At 39.5% G+C, this 17,975-nt stretch overlaps 1 protein-coding gene across 1 annotated transcript in view; it reads right to left on the reverse strand.

The window, feature by feature from the left end:
• Positions 1–11,900: 11,900 nt before the first annotated feature.
• UPF3A (UPF3A, regulator of nonsense mediated mRNA decay) overlaps positions 11,901–17,975 on the reverse strand; it is a 28,991-nt gene continuing 22,916 nt past the window's right edge. The window contains exons 9-10 of the mRNA XM_026055477.1: positions 16,293–16,587; positions 11,901–13,269 (exon numbers count right to left, since the gene is read on the reverse strand). Of these exons, the coding sequence (XP_025911262.1) occupies positions 13,096–13,269; positions 16,293–16,587 (469 nt within the window). The 3' untranslated portion in view covers positions 11,901–13,095. The remainder of the gene's footprint in view (positions 13,270–16,292; positions 16,588–17,975) is intronic.

A 17,975-nucleotide genomic window follows, 5' to 3' on the forward strand; every position in this document is an offset into this window, starting at 1 on the left:
TCAGAGAGGAGATTAGATGCACCCTGGTCTGATCTCCTATTGCCATTTTCTGTCCTTAGTTGCTAAAATGCTAGTAATCGCCGCCCTCTAGTGCTTGACTGTCAAAAACAGCTTTGGAAATTCACACCAGCCTGGCACAAAACCTCAGTGGCTAACTCTTCGCATGGTGAGGAAGGAAGATTGTCAGAAATGCTGTATGTCAGCTGTCATCAGTACTTCTACAGCCCTGGCACAAGCTGATTTCTGTGTTTTAAAGATCCTCAGCATTATTCTCAGCACGATGCCTGTTGAACTCATACCACCAACGCCAGGTGCTGGATGCCCCCTGTTCCTTAAATTCAGGCTGTGCAGGGTTTGCTGAGTCCTTTTCTGTCATAGGAATAGAACAGCAGGTTAGTGCGTGCCTGGTGGAGCCGAGATCCATGTTTAGTTCATTCATTTCTCTTTTGCTGCTTTTTACAGAAACTACTGGTGTTACATTCTCTAGACAGGCTATAGACAGCAGAGTTAAGCTATTTTTGTGGTTCAGGTTATCTTGAAAGAAAGTTATGAATACTTTAAACTAGGCTGCTGTGTCTTTGCAAAGTGTTTACCTGACTAATAGGTCTCATTAATAATAGACAATAAAGAAAGCAAAATCATATCTGACATCCAAATTCACAGCATGGAAATGGTGAAAATCTTCAAGACCAATATATTTTAGAGAGAGCATATTAAAAATTCAATTCAGTATCTGACCTGGATTAATTCGGTAAGCAAAGGACTCTCAAAATAATGCTTATTCCTTTTTTATTCTTATTAGTTTTGCCCAAACCCCAAACCAATAGTCAAGGAAGTAAAGGTATCTCACTTTATTCATTTCTCCTTCACTGACACGTGCACAAACCTAACCTTTCTAGGACTATTTAGAATAATTTTGACCATGCTTCCTGCTTTATATAGTTGTCTGGCTATTTTACGTTGCTATGCAAATATGTTTGCCTGCTGGCCATGTTCCCAACTGTTAAGTCATTTTTGCAAATGACTGGTTCTGTTAGTACAGTGACAAATTGCATTTCATTCGAGTTATGCCATTTTATAATAGCTGAAACCTCTGAGATCAAAATTAATGTATAAGAGAAGTAAAAGACTTTTTGCCCATTAAATTAACCTCATTGCACTATAGCTGAGTGTAAAAATAATTCTTCTAAGAATGATTGTTCTGGTGAATTCTCAATCAGCTTTGGAAAGCATATTTAATACAAACATTCAGAAATTTGTCTTTTATGAAAGGTTTCTAAGGGAGTTTTGATTCACCCCTGGATACCATAAACCATGCAGAGCGCTACGCAGAGCTGCCTTAGCCTTGGAAAGGAGTTCAGTAGAACTCAGTTTCATATTGATCTCTTAGAAACATATTTAAACCATCATGTTTTCTGTCAGTAAAATTCAGAGAAGTCATTTGTCACATGGAGCTTCGTACAATGCCTTCAGTCAAGAAAATACTGCAACTTACAGCCATCTCCTTAAATACCTGGATCAGAATAAGTTTCCATAATAAACAAACATAATTCTTAATTTGAGTAATGATATTTTTGTCACTCTTTAGACTACATTACAGAAAATTTAGAAAATGAGCTATAAAAATAAAATAAGCTAGCACGCAAAAACTCCTGTGAATTTGGAAATACCTGTTTAAAACTTCTTATGTGTATCTTTCCCCCACGTGGCATTTTGGAGCAAGCTTTTTTCCTCTCATAAATCTCCTTTGTATATTCCCAGCAGCAATCCATCTCTAAAAAAGGGATCTTTTGGCATACAACCAATATAAAATAGTATACACCTACTTGCTATACAAGAAAGCACGTCGTGCCAGGACTGGAAGGTCAAAGGGGAAGCAGCACCAGAGTAGGGAGCTCAGTCACCTTCAAGCATCAGGATTTCCCACCTGGGCAGTGAACTTTGAATGAAGGAGACTCCACAGGCCTTGTCTGGCTGCGCCTCTCAGTTCAGACCCTTGAGCTCCCAGTACTAGACACACTGTACCTTCTTTTTTTGTTAGCTATTAGAAATTGAATTAACTGAATGACATTCCCTTTCTCTAAAAGCATTCTGTAGGCAGAAACCTCTGCTTGAATAAGCAGGCCCTGACTAAGCTCTGTAAACTAGAGGCCTGGGGTGAGCAGACACTGGTACTTAAGTTCACCTGGCTGGAGGATCAAGGCCTTATTCATCTGCATAAAAATCAGATCATTCTGTCATATTAAGAAGCATTCCTGGTTTTCATTTTTCTCCCTTCCCCCGCTTTCAAAATCTTGATATTAGTCTAGAGGATTTTATTTCTGACGACCCTCAACAACTAGAGAAATCTGACAAAAACACAAGCCAACCATGCTATACAAAATAAAGTAACTTTGTGGACAATTTCCATCTTTATCTTCAGCAGAGCACTTTGGAGCAGGTCTTTGCAGCAGTCACTATGGTGTTAACCGGCAGGCTGGCACAGGGAGCCATCTAGCCATATTAGCCCAGAAGTCACTGTAGGATAACCACAAAATTTACCTTGGGTATAACTGTGCTACACTGAGGTTATAGCTGTGACTGTAGCCTAGCCACAACTCTTCTGAAAGCATTGTGCACCTGCAAGAAGGTTTTGACACTTAATCCTTCCCGTTAAGCAGGTTGGCACAGGTACATAGACATTGTCATTGTTATAAGACCATGGGGAATAAGCTGAGTTGGAGCACGGAGTCCATACAAACAGTCTTGGTAAATGGGGGCTAGTTTTGCTGTTCACAGGTTAGGAGGAACAAGCATCATGGTGTCCCTTCTGCATGAGACCCTTCACGAACTCCACTGCCAGTCTCCTGCCCCCAGCAAGGACTTCCACCACTTCACTGTCAGCAGCTCAGAGGTAAGGACGCAGGATAAGCCCAGACGTGGATGTATTCTCTAGCATTCACTGATGCTGGCATCAGCAAGCTAAAATACTATATTGCATTGCTATGCTTCTGGAAATTAAAATCTCTGTTGGTGTTGAAACTCTGCACAGCAGCCTGGAAAGCTGTCAAACAGCTTTGACTTCATAGGAATGCCAAAAGATATTTTGAAAAGTAGAATAATTTAAATCCTGTAATTTATATTGATTGCTTTTTACTGCATGCTGAGCAAGATTCTGAAGGTGAAACAATTCTTCAGAGAAAGCATAAATTTACGTTTCTTTTTTGAGAATGAAGTTTTATGATACCTCTGTTCTGCTGTTGTTTAAAGGTCCTTTTTGCACCTTTGCTTTTCTAGTTTGAACAACAGTGCATCATTGAACAATACCCCCACAAAAAACCTCTCTCTCTCCCCTTCTTACAAGGGAAGGCTTCCCTTGGGTCTCCAGGACCTGCCATGCCTGACACACTCCAGAATGGTGTCCAGCTTCTCCAGAACCACATCATGTTGAGTCTTGTAATTTTCCCCTGGCTAACGTAAAAACCAGTCTGCCTTTTCCATCTAAGACTTCAGTTAAGAGCCCTCTTGCTAGTTGTCTCTAAGCATGGTACTTCCATTTTATGCTGGGTTTATTACTCCAAGTGTCATTAGCTGACTCCTGCCTCAGTCATTCTATCAATCCAAAATCAGCTAATAACCTGTCTCCATGGTGTTTCTCCTTTCATCCTAAGTTTTTTGTCTTTCTCCCATTTGCCAGTTCTTTTACTGCATCACAGTTCTTGTTTTAATCTTCAGCATCTATAGTTTATCTAATAATTTCCATTTAGCACTGAATCAAATGTTTTAAAACTCCCAGTAAATTAGGTGTACCCCATTTACCACATTTGTTCTTGGCCAAACTAAGTTAACTTATTTCATATTCTTTCTGCTTGCTGTTGATTTCTGCAGGTGATCKGGAGGACTTGAAAGATTTCCTTTCGACGTGATCAAGAAAAGGTTTCCCCAAATGAGGTGAAGAAATCCCATAAGGAATTTTTCCTGGATGAGCAGTTACAGAGCAAGTATTGCATTAGCAAACAGAAGATAAATAATGTGAGAGAAGTTGTGTCAGCCCTATTAAATAAGTCCTATGAACCCTCTTACTTTTGTATTGAACAGTCAAGCTTTTTTTTCTAACTTGTTAAGGAAGTTTGTTCCCTAAATCCATAGCTCATTTCTGAAATCATGCTAAACTTTTGTGAGTCTCCCTCATCAGTTAATATTAGTGTGAGAGATGCTTGCATATAGTTTGCAGTTCCAGATTATTCTTCTTGTCTAAGAAAAATATTAAAATTATGCATATTCGCCTGTGAATTTTCTCTTTTGGTGAAAATCTCGACAACAGAGATCAATTAGAAGACATGGAGTATAATACAAGGAAGCTATTTTATTTCATTTCATTCCTTCTTTTAGGCGTCTAAGTTACTTTGTAGAATTGCTTTTTTGTTCTTTTTATACGGTAGTGGTGGTAATGAATAGAGCAGTAAACCTGTTACCCAATACAATACTGTAGCTATGGATAAATCATGAGTCGTTTAAAGTATGTCTTAAATACCCATTGAAAGCGTTTGTACCCTATGTCATACATTTCAAAGTGTTTTCTTCTTAGGTGTTTGACATTTGAATAAGGACCTTAAAAGTTTTCAATACACTGTCATCTTTAATGTTTGCATTGTGGGATAGTGTTATAAATTAAGGAACCAACACTGAGTTTATTTAGCTAGAGAAGTATTTGTATTTTTCATCTGACATTCCTAAGCCAGTCACATTTTATATTCCTTTTTTAATTATTTTGGAAGTTTGCCCTCCATTGAGGACTACATTATCTCTCTTTAGTATTTAATTTCATTTTGATAGATCATCTTGAATTGTAACTTTTCAGTGGAGGGGAGGTAGAATGCCCAACTCTTAATTAAACTAAAATTACTGTCAGGAAAGTGAGTTCTCTATCTTTATTAGCAATTGCAGGAGCAGCAGGAGCTGGCTGCTTCTCGAGGGAAGGGGAGCCAGGAGCCGTGGGTGCCAGCAGGTCTGTCGTGACGAGCAGGTCCCAGGTCAGGCGAGGAGGTCAAGCCAGCGGGTCTGGCTCGGGGAGGTGCACAGACTGCGCAAGGCACAGCTTGGGCAAGGACCCTGGCACGGGCCTGCTCTTGAGAGCAGCTCCCAAACCAAAGGGCAAAGGCCCCCGATGAGCTTCTCACGTCTCCCTGTCCTCCAGCTCTTTCTTACGACCTCGCTCTTCTCCTAACAACAGTGGGGTGTTTATCATGTAGTTATTATGCAGTAAAAGGGCAAGAAAAATACAATTTGGGCTGTGCAAATGGATTGACCAAGGACAACACATTCATATCTTTACACTGCAGAGGGTCAAGGAACCTGTGCACTGGGTCCAGAGCCAGAACTGGGAGTTGAGATCTCCCTGATCACCCACGTGGATGAGAGCAAGCGAGCCCACACTGTGGTACTCCGCACGTCTGCGACACAAGGCAATGCAGCACTGAGTGCACCTTAGATTTTCTGTTCTGTTCTGTTCTGCTTTGAACAATGAGCTTCAAATCAAAAGCGAAATCTTGCCTGGATCTCCTGGGCAATATCACAGCAAGAATTTATGTGATACTGCCAGGAGGGTGACCATGAGCACAGCTGAGAACAGGTTGTACCTTAGGAAAGTGCAGTCTTGAGACAACAGATCCCTCAAGTACACTTATCCCTCCCAGGATGCTGTGACAAGTTGGGGGGGGGGAAGTATTTGCATTGCAATTCACTTCTCTCCCCTTACACCACAGAAAATGATAGCTGCCCACATACCCCTCAGGGCCTTTGGAAGTCCCTGCAAAAGCGAAATGGGATGGAGGGCTTGTGCTCTGTGAGTGCCGCTCCATTGTCAACAACTTACCAGAGGCTGGAGCAGCACACAAAGCATACAAAGCTGTATTTACATTAGCAAACAAAGTTTACAGAATTAAAGAGTCTGGTGCACCACATCTATCAGATTACCTATCAGTATAACAGATTACCTGTTAGCAGTGCCTGTGTCCGTTTAACAGTGAATAAGAGATGTCAGAGATTTTGCTTTATGGCGGTGAGAGTCCTAAGTTTCAGCTCAAGGTGATACTTATTCAGTTCCCTAGTTTATCCCATAATGCAGTCATTTCTAGAAAAATAAGTCTAGACAAAGCCACTTGGGAAGTGCTGGTTTGGTTAAGGCAGTTTTGGCTCCCACATCTGTTCCCGATGACTAAGTTCCTGTCTTCACTCAGGTTTCAAACTGGACATCTTGAATTGGTTTGGAAGATCAGTTTGATAAGCCAGTTCCTGCCCTATCCTCTGTAGCACATGTTTGGATATGTTACCTACAAAAAGTGTAGCCAGAAGATGGCCAAGCTATTCCAAATAACAGCAAGTGAGAAACTATAAGATCTTCCACATCAAAATAGGCTCAGTGTCAAGGCTGATTTTAACATTGTCATTTGTGTCTATAAATCATCAATATTGAGCATGCTGGCTGCATTTTATTGCTGTAAACTTTATTGTCCTCCTTCAATTCATACAGGAGGCAGTTAGATGCTGTTAAGACATTTAATCCCTAATACCATCTCTCCCTAATTCACAGCAGGATTTCACCCAGGACTCAGGAGAGCCTTCCCAGCATCACTGAAACCAGCCCTGGCGCTTGCTGCTGGGCTGCTGCTCATGGTTCTTTTGAACTCTCTCTTTGAGCCTTCAGCTTTATGTTTGCTCCTGCATTGCCCTCTGAAAATTGCCCCATCATCAGCTGGGAATGTGGCAGAACGGGGACTTTGAGCTCTTTCCTCCCACCAGCCCCCCAATATTGCATTTATTTCAGAATTCCACAATAGTCAGGTTATTCATTAACCCATGTTCTTTCTCAAACAATGTGCAAGTTATAAAAAGAAATGAAATTATATGTCTCCTATATTCAAAGGCTTTTGTGGTTGCAGGTCCTTTTTGCAAGGCTGTCTTAGGGCTACTTGAAGGATGTGTGTGGGAACTGTAGGGTCCCCAGCATAACCAGTCCAGACAGTTGCTCTCCTTCCAGCCTGTGTGTCAAAGCTACATATGCAGTTTGTATCACAGTCATTCCCAAACTCTCTGCAATTCTAGTTACAGCCAGCATCTAGACTAACACCAAATCATGCTGCTTCTTTCTCATCAATGTATGTAGAAATTGCCCAATCTATTATCTCATCTTAATTTTGTCTCCCACCCTTTTTCCTCCTGACATCAAAGTATTCGCATATTCCTAGCCCAATGTTATTACTTTCATAATCATGCTTTAAAATAATCAGATTATGTGTGGATTTTTTTGTATTTATTTTTCTCTCCCTTTTTCTTTTCTTATTCCACAGAGCAAGTGCAGAATATCTTTGGCAACAACATGCTGGAGTACACAGTTAACTTATGTCAGGGGCGTTATGATTTCCTAGTCCGAATGCCTGAGAATGTGATTATACACATACTGTCATTTCTAGATGCTGATGACTTTCGACAGCTGTCAAAAACATGCAAGAAGTTCCAGCAGGTAATGTCATAAATACTGCTCAGGTATCAATACCTATCTTCCTTCAAGTTCACTGTAAGAAACAATGTGAGGTGGAACTTTTCCATCTTATTTAGTAGAGCCACCAATACTTCAGTAGTAACCAGAGATAGAAACTAGTACAAAACAGAGACCTGGATTACAGATCAGCAGTAACAGATCAGGTCATTCATGCTTTGGGTAATCCAAGCCCTCTGCTTGTCCAGTTGAATCTTTCTAGTGTTACATTTATTTCTCTGTTCACAAGAGCTGACAAGTGAGGTCCTAATAACCAAGAAGAAAATTCCTACAGAAGTTTTTCAGAACATTCATATTTGAAATTAAAATATCTAAACATTTTTAAAAGGCAAAAAGAGTTTCCCAGGATTGCATCTTTTTATATCCCCTGCTCCCCTCACGTGCTGGGGGGCAGTTGCAGATCCTGACTTGAGCATGAGACAAAAGGTCATCTTTGAACCAGCATTTATTATCTCTGAAGTTAGTCCTTGCCCTTTCAAAGAGCATTTCATTTTCCTAATCGAGTCTGCTAGCTGGAAGCATGTTGGAATTCGACAGAGAAAGAGCACTGCCCTGACAATTACAGTCAGATATCTCCTATGCTTTTGTCAATTTTAACCAGAATATTACAATATTTGTTTATGTAACAGTAATGAATCTCTGATGGTATTTACATAGTTGTAAATGAGTTATGTAAATGGAACGTGTTCAGTGAGATCAGAACAGGGCCTAATGAATTGTAAATCATGAAGTATGTCTTGAAAATATTTACTTTTTAGTTATGCAGCAGTGAAGATGTTTGGGAGAGAGTTAAACTGTTCAAAGATAAATAAGCTCTTGATAAGACGATGATGACATTCTCAGTTTTCAAGAATTTAATGAACTTCAATCAAAAACCCTAGCAGATGCAGAGAAGACAGAGCACATTTTTTTAAGTTGCTTGGAATTATTAGATAAAGCTCAGTAGGTTTCCCATTTTTTTCATACTTTCTTTTTTTTAAAAGGAACCAGAATTATAAATAAATAACAACTACTCGAGAATCTGAAGTTTTTCCTCTCATCATTTACAACTCAAACAGCACCACCAACTTGCAAGTCATATACCCAGCTGGTTTTTAGCAGTCTGTGTTATATCAGGTTAATGGAAAAAGAAAATGTAGGTGGGTTTAGATTTTTATCCTTTTTTAAGCATGTTTGATTTTGGTGATGAATATAATTTTGTGCATAGTCAGTGTTTTCTGTCCTGTTGACAAGTCACATCTTTGTGTGGGTCCATCAGGTCTAACTGCAGATGAAAAGGCTCACAGAGAAATTACATGTAGAATGAAGAGGAATGTTGCCCTACCATATTTATACCTACCATTCTGTGATTTAGTGACATAATTCATAGACCCACAAAGAGGCTCTGAAAACACTTACAGACATTTGTTTTTAAATGGAAATAAGCAGCAGGATGTATTTAAAAACTGAATTTGAATTTATCGAAATGATGTTTTGGAACTGAGTAAGCTTCTCATTAAAACTGCTGCACACACGAATGCAGATTATTTACTGAATATTTAAGTTCCACTTCAGTTTCCCCTAAAACAACAGTTCATGGCAGACTAGATCCTGCTCCCAGTTTGACAGACAAGATGACATCCATACCCCAAAATGGTGATGACCTCAGGTCTCAGTAAGTCAAGAAACATGCCAGCAGAAGTGGCATGAAGCTTTCAAGCTGGTGAAGATTTTTATTAAATTTAGAGCATTATATTTTAAAAGCAAGAAAACAGATGGCAACAAAGTCAGCTGTGATGTGACTAGACACAATTCCCATTTCTCAGGGAAGCTGTGTCAACTTACAGCCAAGCTGAATTTGCAAAACAAAGTTACTATTGTGGAAATGAAGCTCTCACGCCATGCCGAATTTGCACAAGGACGGGCTGCATGTCTGATTGAGTTTGTGTCATCAGAAAGAGAAGTGTGGAAAAATACTTGCGCTCTTCAAGTCATCTGGTGGAAGTGCATGGGGGCTCCTGCACCTGGCCCCCCCCGGCGAAGGGGGCAGGCTCAGGCCCTTCTGCATCCCCACAGCAGTGTGCAAGGCAGCGCTCTCATGGTTCTAGTAAGGGGCTAGCACATGAAGCGCTTGTAGGAAAGGAGGCCCTCAAGGGAGCCCATGCACAGAAAAAATATGGACATGGCCTTGGAAATGTATTCTGCCTCTTTTGCTGTAAAAAGTTGTTTCTTGGATCTTTAATCAAAAAGTTACATTTATCAGCAACATGCAAACAACACACACACACACACATAAAATGGAGTATATTCTTGGTGTCAGATCATACTGAATCTGCATTATTTGAAAGAGGTGGACAGTGAGCTGAAGAAACCTCTTCTGAACTTTCTGAGGCAGTTTCATTCTCGTTTGAGACCGGGGGCACCAGGAAGGCAGCTGCTCCTTCCCCTTGCATTACATTACTTGCTCCCGGCTGGTAACAGAGCTGGCAACACCTTCCTCAGTTACTCAGGGAGGGGTGCTGATTTTGATGTTGAACTGTGCAAGGGGTGTTTTCTCTGAAAGCAGGAGGCATTTCATGTCTTCTTGGGTTGATGCGTTTAGCAACGAGGCTGTGGGCAGCAGTCACCACTTTCCAGGCTCCTGGCTGGCGCAGCAGGGAGCCTGCTGCTCTCAGCACAGCGTCTTCAGCCTGTACATGCTATTAAACATTTATCCTGCACTCCCCTGGCCATGGAAACGCTTTTGTTACAAGTTTTGTTAGATGTTAACTTGCAGTAATCAGTTCTTCAGCTTGTAGAAAGCCATTGCCTTGGAGGGAATTGTTGAACCTGCTTTTTTTCTAGGCATGGCACTCTCCTCTTGGGTCACTGCTGTTGCCTCTGGTCTGCTTGCTGAACAGACCCTGAGATCTTGGCTCCTCACTGATTTTCATGGCAATATGCCTGTGGGTGTAATTTGTATGGCAAGCTGCGGAGATGTGTTTTTTCAGGGGGTGCTTAACTTTCTCAAATGCAGATGCAGATGTGGTAGCAGCTGTTTTCCAGAAAAGGCTGGATGCTAGTGCTCCAGCTGCTGCCTTGCTGTAGTTACAGTTGTTTCATGCCTACAAAAATGCCCCAGTCCTGCTGGTGGTGTCTAGAGACCTTCAGACAGCTCTTTCGGATGAGGGCGGAATAGATGCCAACACCTGCTGAATAACAAAGATGATTGTTCTAAGAGTTCCTCATTCAGTGGCATAGCCAAGCCATTAGGCAGAGACATGGTCAAAATGTCCAGTAGGATAGAAGAAGGTTTCTGCGTAGGTTCAGTTGGAATCTTCAAAACCCCTGCTATCCTGGGAGACACCTTGCATGTCCTGTAACCCCCTAAGTGCAGGGAATGTGCAACACAGAATTGTTACGGATCAAATGGACCGAGGCCAAGCTTTGCACTTCCTGTGTGAAAGGATGTACGAGGAGATCCGGGCCGCCTCTCTTTAACAGCTACCACAGCTCTGGCCTTGTCTTTAGCTCCTTAGAATGGCAGCGTTGTCCTCACAGCTCACAGGAGGACTTTAGTGCAGGAGTAACTGCGTCCTGCTCCTTGGGTTTTGGTTCAGTGCCAGAGGCCATGGTGCAGACATTGATTAGAGCACTTCACGTAGAGGCCCATGTTTGAATACGAATATGTCCTGCGTACTCATTGAATGGGAATATGTAAATCAAAGCCCTGCCTCACTGTCTCTCAAGGGTACAAAGTCTGTGAACATGTGCAGAATCACTTGCTTTCCATGTCTTTCTCATGAGCAAGAAGCCTCCTCCAGTCTGCCAGGCTTTGCCAATTTTCCCTGGGCAATAGAATAGGTTGGAAATATTTGCTCTTATGCAGACCCTGATCTGGCAAAGATTTCTGCCCAGCCTGACTGTACTGCAGGAGAACTTTCCTGGTAAGTCTTCTTCCTCTCAAACCAAGCAGGTCCCTTTCATTTACAAGAAACCCACCCCATACTACCACTACACAACCTCTGTCCCCTGACTCAAAAGATAAGCCAACCCAAAATCCATTATTTGCAGTCAGGATAAACTTGACATAGATGGAGCTAAACCCAAATGATTCTGTTTTATTTAAGCTAAGGATCTTTCTGCTTTGAAGTAATTTTAGTTGGCTTCTCTCTTAAATAGYTTGACATTAAAATCTTCGGTCAATTGTATTTTTATCTGCCTCTGCAAAATACCAAGTAGCATAGCATCTTACTTAATTTTTCTAGAGTACTAGATAAAAAAATTGCTGAAGATCACATCTCAAAATCATAGTCAAAATCTTTTTACTTTTATTCCATTTAATGTTTAATATCTGGGAAAATACAATAAATATTTTTTCAGTCTAGAACAAGTAGATGTTATGTTTAATAATAAAATGTTCAAAGAGGATGTAAAAAATAAATTAATATCTTACTATTTAGTTTCATTGACAAAGCAGATCTGTTTCAGGCAACTGAGAAATTCTCAGCCATCAAAGACAAATGAATATGTTTTGCCCTTCAGTAAATACGCAGCTATCCTTGAAACCAGTGGTAACTATATACATATATCTCTGCATCAGAGGGCAGAATTTGGCCTAGATCTACAAAATGGTAGGTTGGAGTTGCCATTGGTGCATGTTTATTTTTTTTAACAAATTATATTCCAGAACTTTCACATATCATACATTTTCCAAATCCTGCAACTGCAACTTATATGAAACATTAACATACAAAAAGTCATTACTGTACAACCGCTTTTTTTAAAAGTCAGTGTCAAAAACATAAAAATCAGCTAATTTAATAAAACCGGATATAGTGTTTAAATGCTGACGTTTGCGTTAGCTTTCTTCTGTTTTACGCACAAGAATCTATTATAACATAAAAGGCAAAAGTGGCTCCGAAAATGACAAACTGTAAAAACATACTTGTAGCTTTAATCACATTTATCTGATGCTATAGTTAATTGAAAAACAACGTAAACACAATGAAGTACAGATACCAACAGACATTTCTCACAAATGTGCAAACTGTGGGCCTGATCCTGCAAACACCGCTGGCTCCGCAGCTTCCTCCAGGGCCAGTCGCCCCAAGTCCAGCTGCGACTCCCTGTGGTGGCTCTGCCTGCTGCTGTTTGCAGGAGGGGTCCTGCGTTGTTCGTGTCATGCACAGAACACAGGTAAAGTGCCTCAGATTTCAAACTGACACAAATCTACATTTCGTTTCTCTTCTCAGTTTAATAGACTTGAAAAGGTGAAATAGCTTCTGAAAAGTCTTCTATAAGTACTCCTTTAAAACTGTTAAGTTTTCTATTTCAAGGTAAGTCTAACAAAATATTGGACTGCTTTTAAATTAGGTAAATAGTGTTTGTTCTGCTTTTTGTAAAAAAGCAACTGTGTTCCTTTGCTGTAAGATACTTTATGTCTCCAGTCTCTGTTTCCTTTATTTTACAGAAAGTAAGAGACAGTTATTATAATTTCATTGGTGCAATCTGTGGAGTTCTGAAACAGTTTATGGATTTTTGTGGCAAAGTTAAATCTTAAGTTCATCCCTATTCATAAGTCTTTCCTCCAGTTTGTTTTATTCTGCATCTTCACTCTTCTCAGAACCACCTCCAGCTGAATTATCTGCCTCATACTTCTTATCAAGAGCATCTTCAAAGGACTTCCCACTGCAGTCATAAGTTTTACTTGTAGATCCCGTATGCGTTCGAATGCGAGCTCCTGGCTGGTATAACTGCATGGCTGGACGATCCTACAAGGAAGCAGATATGGTTAACCCTCTAAGAAACCTGTGTGGGATACATACATGGGATTTTAAAGCCATTAATGTGAGTTTCTGAAGAAAGTAGATTTTGTGTTACATTGCTTTACTTTTCATAAGACCTGGGAAAAAATGAAGTGTAATGAAAATTGACCGAGTACTTAATATTTGTCTTGTTTGTAACTCTATTCTTGGGAGCCAGGCATTTTAAATAAATTAAGAAAGCTGTAAACATTAAAGATTTCATGATACATTTAATCCGAAGAAGGAGAAATATTAGAGACAATTATCAAACACAATATTATGTGCACGCCCAGGTAAAACCCTGAACAGTGTTGCTACCTTCACTAACATCAACTGGGAAGAACAACATCCTGTGCACTTGCAACTCTGCAGATGAATGACAAACAATAAATACAAGCATAAAAAGAAAACACAAGCCAGAGAACAGTTTAGCAGATAATAGCAAGGAAATTATCCTCAACTGAGGATTTATTGATATGTGTGCTACTTCAAGTATGTGCTACTTCAAGTGATGAATGATTCACACAATTTAAACATGGAAGACACATTTTAATTATACATATCAAAATAAAATTGCAGTTATAGCTCAGCTTCATCATGTCTTCCATATTCCTATCGTGTATGAATGCAGGAGATTCACACACTGATAATAAACAAGGTACGATTTTAACATACACAGGCCTTGTGAGCGATCCAGTCATACACTTGCTGATCTCATCATTAGATAATGGAAGAAAGAGCCAGTTTACAAGGAAAAGACACCTAGAACTTGCAAATGGAGATGTTTCATGATCTCTAGATCTCTAGATGATCTCTAGAGTGAACTTTTTATTCTTGAAATTTTGAGAATGAAAAATATTATTTAGAAATTCTGCCTAAGAAGTCTTTTCCTAGTCAGACTATTTATTTTTACTCTCATGAATATCAGTTTTTAAAGCATGAAGCAACTCATTCACCAAAATCAAAGCTTTTTGATCAAAGGTTAAGTTTAGAAAACAAAATTAATGGCCTATTTTAAGTCAATGGCACAGCACTGAAATTGTTCTATATCAAACTACAAAATTTCTGGCTGTCTTCATAATTTGAAGTTAATCTGATCTTTTATTCTTCCATTCTTTTTTTTATCCCCAACAGGCCTTTTCTCTCTTTCTTTCTTGCTTCATCTTAGTTTGTCTTTTTTGCCCCACTTGATTCTCCATTTCTTTAGACCAGATATCAAGATTCACTAATAGGCCATACAACTAAATCATTCTAGTTAGTGCTTTGTAGTGTTGTAGGAGATGCATCAGCATAACATACATCTTTCTTCATCACAAACAGCCAGTGAATGCTAGCCACATAAACCTAGATCCTCTAATGAATAGTGCCCACTGGAAACACTACGATAAAGAGTCCATCATTTTTTTTTATATCACAGACTGTACCTCACATGAAAGGCAGCATAACTGTTACTTCCACTGGAAATTTCCCATTTTCTAATTAATTCATGCATAGTTCAGAAAGAAGCTTGTTTCATCCAGAAACTTCTGCTGACACTGTTAATTCTATAGGCAAGTTGGAAAACTAAGTCCCTAACTCATAGCTATGTGATAAATATTTTAAGAAAAACAGTCACAAAACTGCAAAAATCTTTACTGCTATTGCTTATTTTGTTTAGGGAACAGATCTAGAACTTAAAGTGTGGACTAATGCAGAGGCTCAGCCAGCTACTGGAAGTGAGGTGGGAGGAAATAAAAGGAGGAGGCTTCTTAAGGCATGACCTTAAGTTTAAAAAGGCCCTAAGAGACACCATCCAGTTCCAACGTTGCAGATGTTTTATCAGATCTCATGTGCAGCATGACAAGCATGAGAAAAACTCCTTTTCCCATATTCCTGTTTTTGAACTAGCTATTTTTCTGATTGTTTGACAGCTTGAGCTGCTGGCGTATGTGGAGAGCAGCTATTGTGTATATGCAGATAAATCTCACCCATACAGCCCTGCTGATCTATGCATAAACAGCAAGCTGGGCATGCCAGGCTTTCTGTGTTTGTGCAAGGTGACTTACATGACATGCACTGCGAGTCCACCTGGACTTGCTCAGTGTACACTCCATATAGAGTCACTTCGCACATGACCAGTTCACTCATTGTCAGCTTCAGCCCCCATCACAGATCAGGAACTTGGTTTGAAAGAAAAGTTTCACATGCAGAATAAATTTCTACACAAAACAGTGTTTCAGTCATCTTTTGTGGGAAATCTAGGAAGAGAATGGAGAGAATGAGGGTGACAAGAATAGCCATCTCCTGAAAAGACTGGTGCATCCACGAAAACAGAGAGTCTGAGAAAAATGATGCCCATGTTTCTGGGAGACAATAAGTGATGGCTCTGTCTACATACCCTGCTACAGGCTATCCCACTTGCACTGTTTTTGCACCTGACTCTCCCTGACACTGACTCTGAGGATAATTTGTTCTAAACAGATGACAGCCTTTTCTAACTGGTACAGTGTACAATACTGAAGAACTTGCACATTCACACCCTCTGAATACAATGGTTTCTGAATTAGCTATTTATTTAAGTCTTTATAGTTCCTCTGTTGAGCAAGCCTGGCCAATTCTTAATCTAATTACTTTATGTGCTGGGTAGTGGAAATTCATTTTTAAAAGACTAGCATGCCACAGTTTTTAAATTTCATTACAGATCAAGGTGTAACAATTTTAATACACTCAAAAAATACAAGGCTTCCAAGAATAGTGTTCTAATAATGCTAGGATTGAAAGCTATGCAGAAATTATGCTATTTTGTAAATATAAACGAACAGGGACCTGTGACCTTATTTTAACTGCTGTTGTCCTCTGACAACAATAAATAGAAGCCTGGGTTTTACTGAAAATCAAATAAAGAAAGCTTTCTTTGAAAAAGCATCTTTACGCTGAGATTGCAAAAGTAAAACCTGTGATCTTGAAGCATATTTTACTAATGAAAGATTATCCTAAATGAATAAAAGAACCTTATTTCTTATGCGCTCCTTTTTGGATGCCATGTCATCACACTTGTCCTCTTTACCCAGTTTGTCTACTGTCTCCACAGTGAAGCTGTAGTTGTGGTTCCCTTTCTTTCCTCTGTCTTGGTTGTATCCTTTCCCCCATTTCAGCTCTTCTTCATTCCTTCTCACAAACTTGTCAAACTCATAGTGAGCTCTATGCTTTCTGCCATCATCCAATCGATACCTTTGTCTTTCAGGTTCTTTTTCTCGAAATCTTCTCTCCAAATCTCTTTGCTCCTTGTCACTATCATTTTGTGACCTATGAGTATGTATAAAAAGAAAGAAAATCCAAGCAATTAACATAAAACAAAACCCTGAAGGACACAATACAAAGCCTTCCTTTGACTTCAACAGTCTTTAGACCAATTCTATGATAAGGCTATTTTTTTCATTAAAAGGGGGTTATGTGCAATTTTGTTGAATGTCTCATCCATATACATCCAGCTCTTGATTATGCATTCAGCTCAAAAAGTAACAAATAAAGCTGTGCAAGCAAAATCTTGCACTTGCTTTTTGGGCAACTATTGTGGAAGGCCTGTTCTTCAACTTTCATCCCTATCTGCAATCGTATAAATAGTTCCTGAACGCTCCTCACTTAAACACGTGCTGTAAGACCAGACCTTTATGACCTGTTCTTGAGCAGACTCATGTATATGAGTCCGGGAACGGGAACATTCAGAGCTCAAAATAATTGTGCAGGTGTCATGTTTCAATTTGTAAAGCCTTAGGTCTTGATTTAACAAAAATTATTCACAGCCATTGCAACCTGTGGAAGGCATTTGTGAAAATGAGTATTTCTGTTCCAGGCTTTTATTTATTATTATGTCTCGATATAATGTAGCCTATCTTTGCATATTTTACTTAGTTAAAAGACCATTACCTTATCACAACACAGTACTTAATTTATGTTATGCTGCAATGGGTTTATACTATAAATTAGGCTATTAGTTTGCAACACTTTGCTGCTAGGCTGATAAAATTCTCAGCTCTCCTATTCACTTCATTGYTCCTGCTCAAGAAACAGGTGCTTCTCGCATAAAGAAAAACTGCAAATGAAAAAAGATAACAGAACAGATTAAATTTTAAAAGGAGCAAATACAGTGTGTTTCTTTTTATTTATCGCGTATATAGGCTTAGTTAAAATTGAAACAGGAAAGTTGGTTTTGACAGTCTGCTCACATTTTGGGAATCAGCAGACAAAATCGGAGAGGCTGGAGATTTTCTAATGGTGTAGTAATCAAGTAGTAATATGTGCTTGTTATTTACACTGGTTTAATATGAATACTTAAATATCTTTCTACACCACTTTTTTTCTTGTAAATAATAAAATTATGAAAATTGCCAGCCTCTGCTGTGAACTTGGGGATTGGCAGGGCTGCCAAAACAAGGGCTGCATCTCAGGAGAAGCTGGGGGTCTGCAAAAAAACCAGCATGGCAGATAACATTGTCCAGCATTTTGGAAGACTGGGCCTGTGTCAGCATAACACACTCCCCAAGTGGAAGCAAAGTCCCCGCAGTCAGCACCTGAACCACTCACAATTATACCTGTGGCATATATATACATATGCACACACACATATATTTATATACATATACATATATAAAAAAAAATTATGTTAGCCCCTAAAGGGTTAGTGGCTTTAAGTT

Source organism: Apteryx rowi, unplaced genomic scaffold (assembly GCF_003343035.1).
Source record: "Apteryx rowi isolate R43461 unplaced genomic scaffold, aptRow1 scaffold_123, whole genome shotgun sequence".
Taxonomy (NCBI): domain Eukaryota; kingdom Metazoa; phylum Chordata; class Aves; order Apterygiformes; family Apterygidae; genus Apteryx; species Apteryx rowi.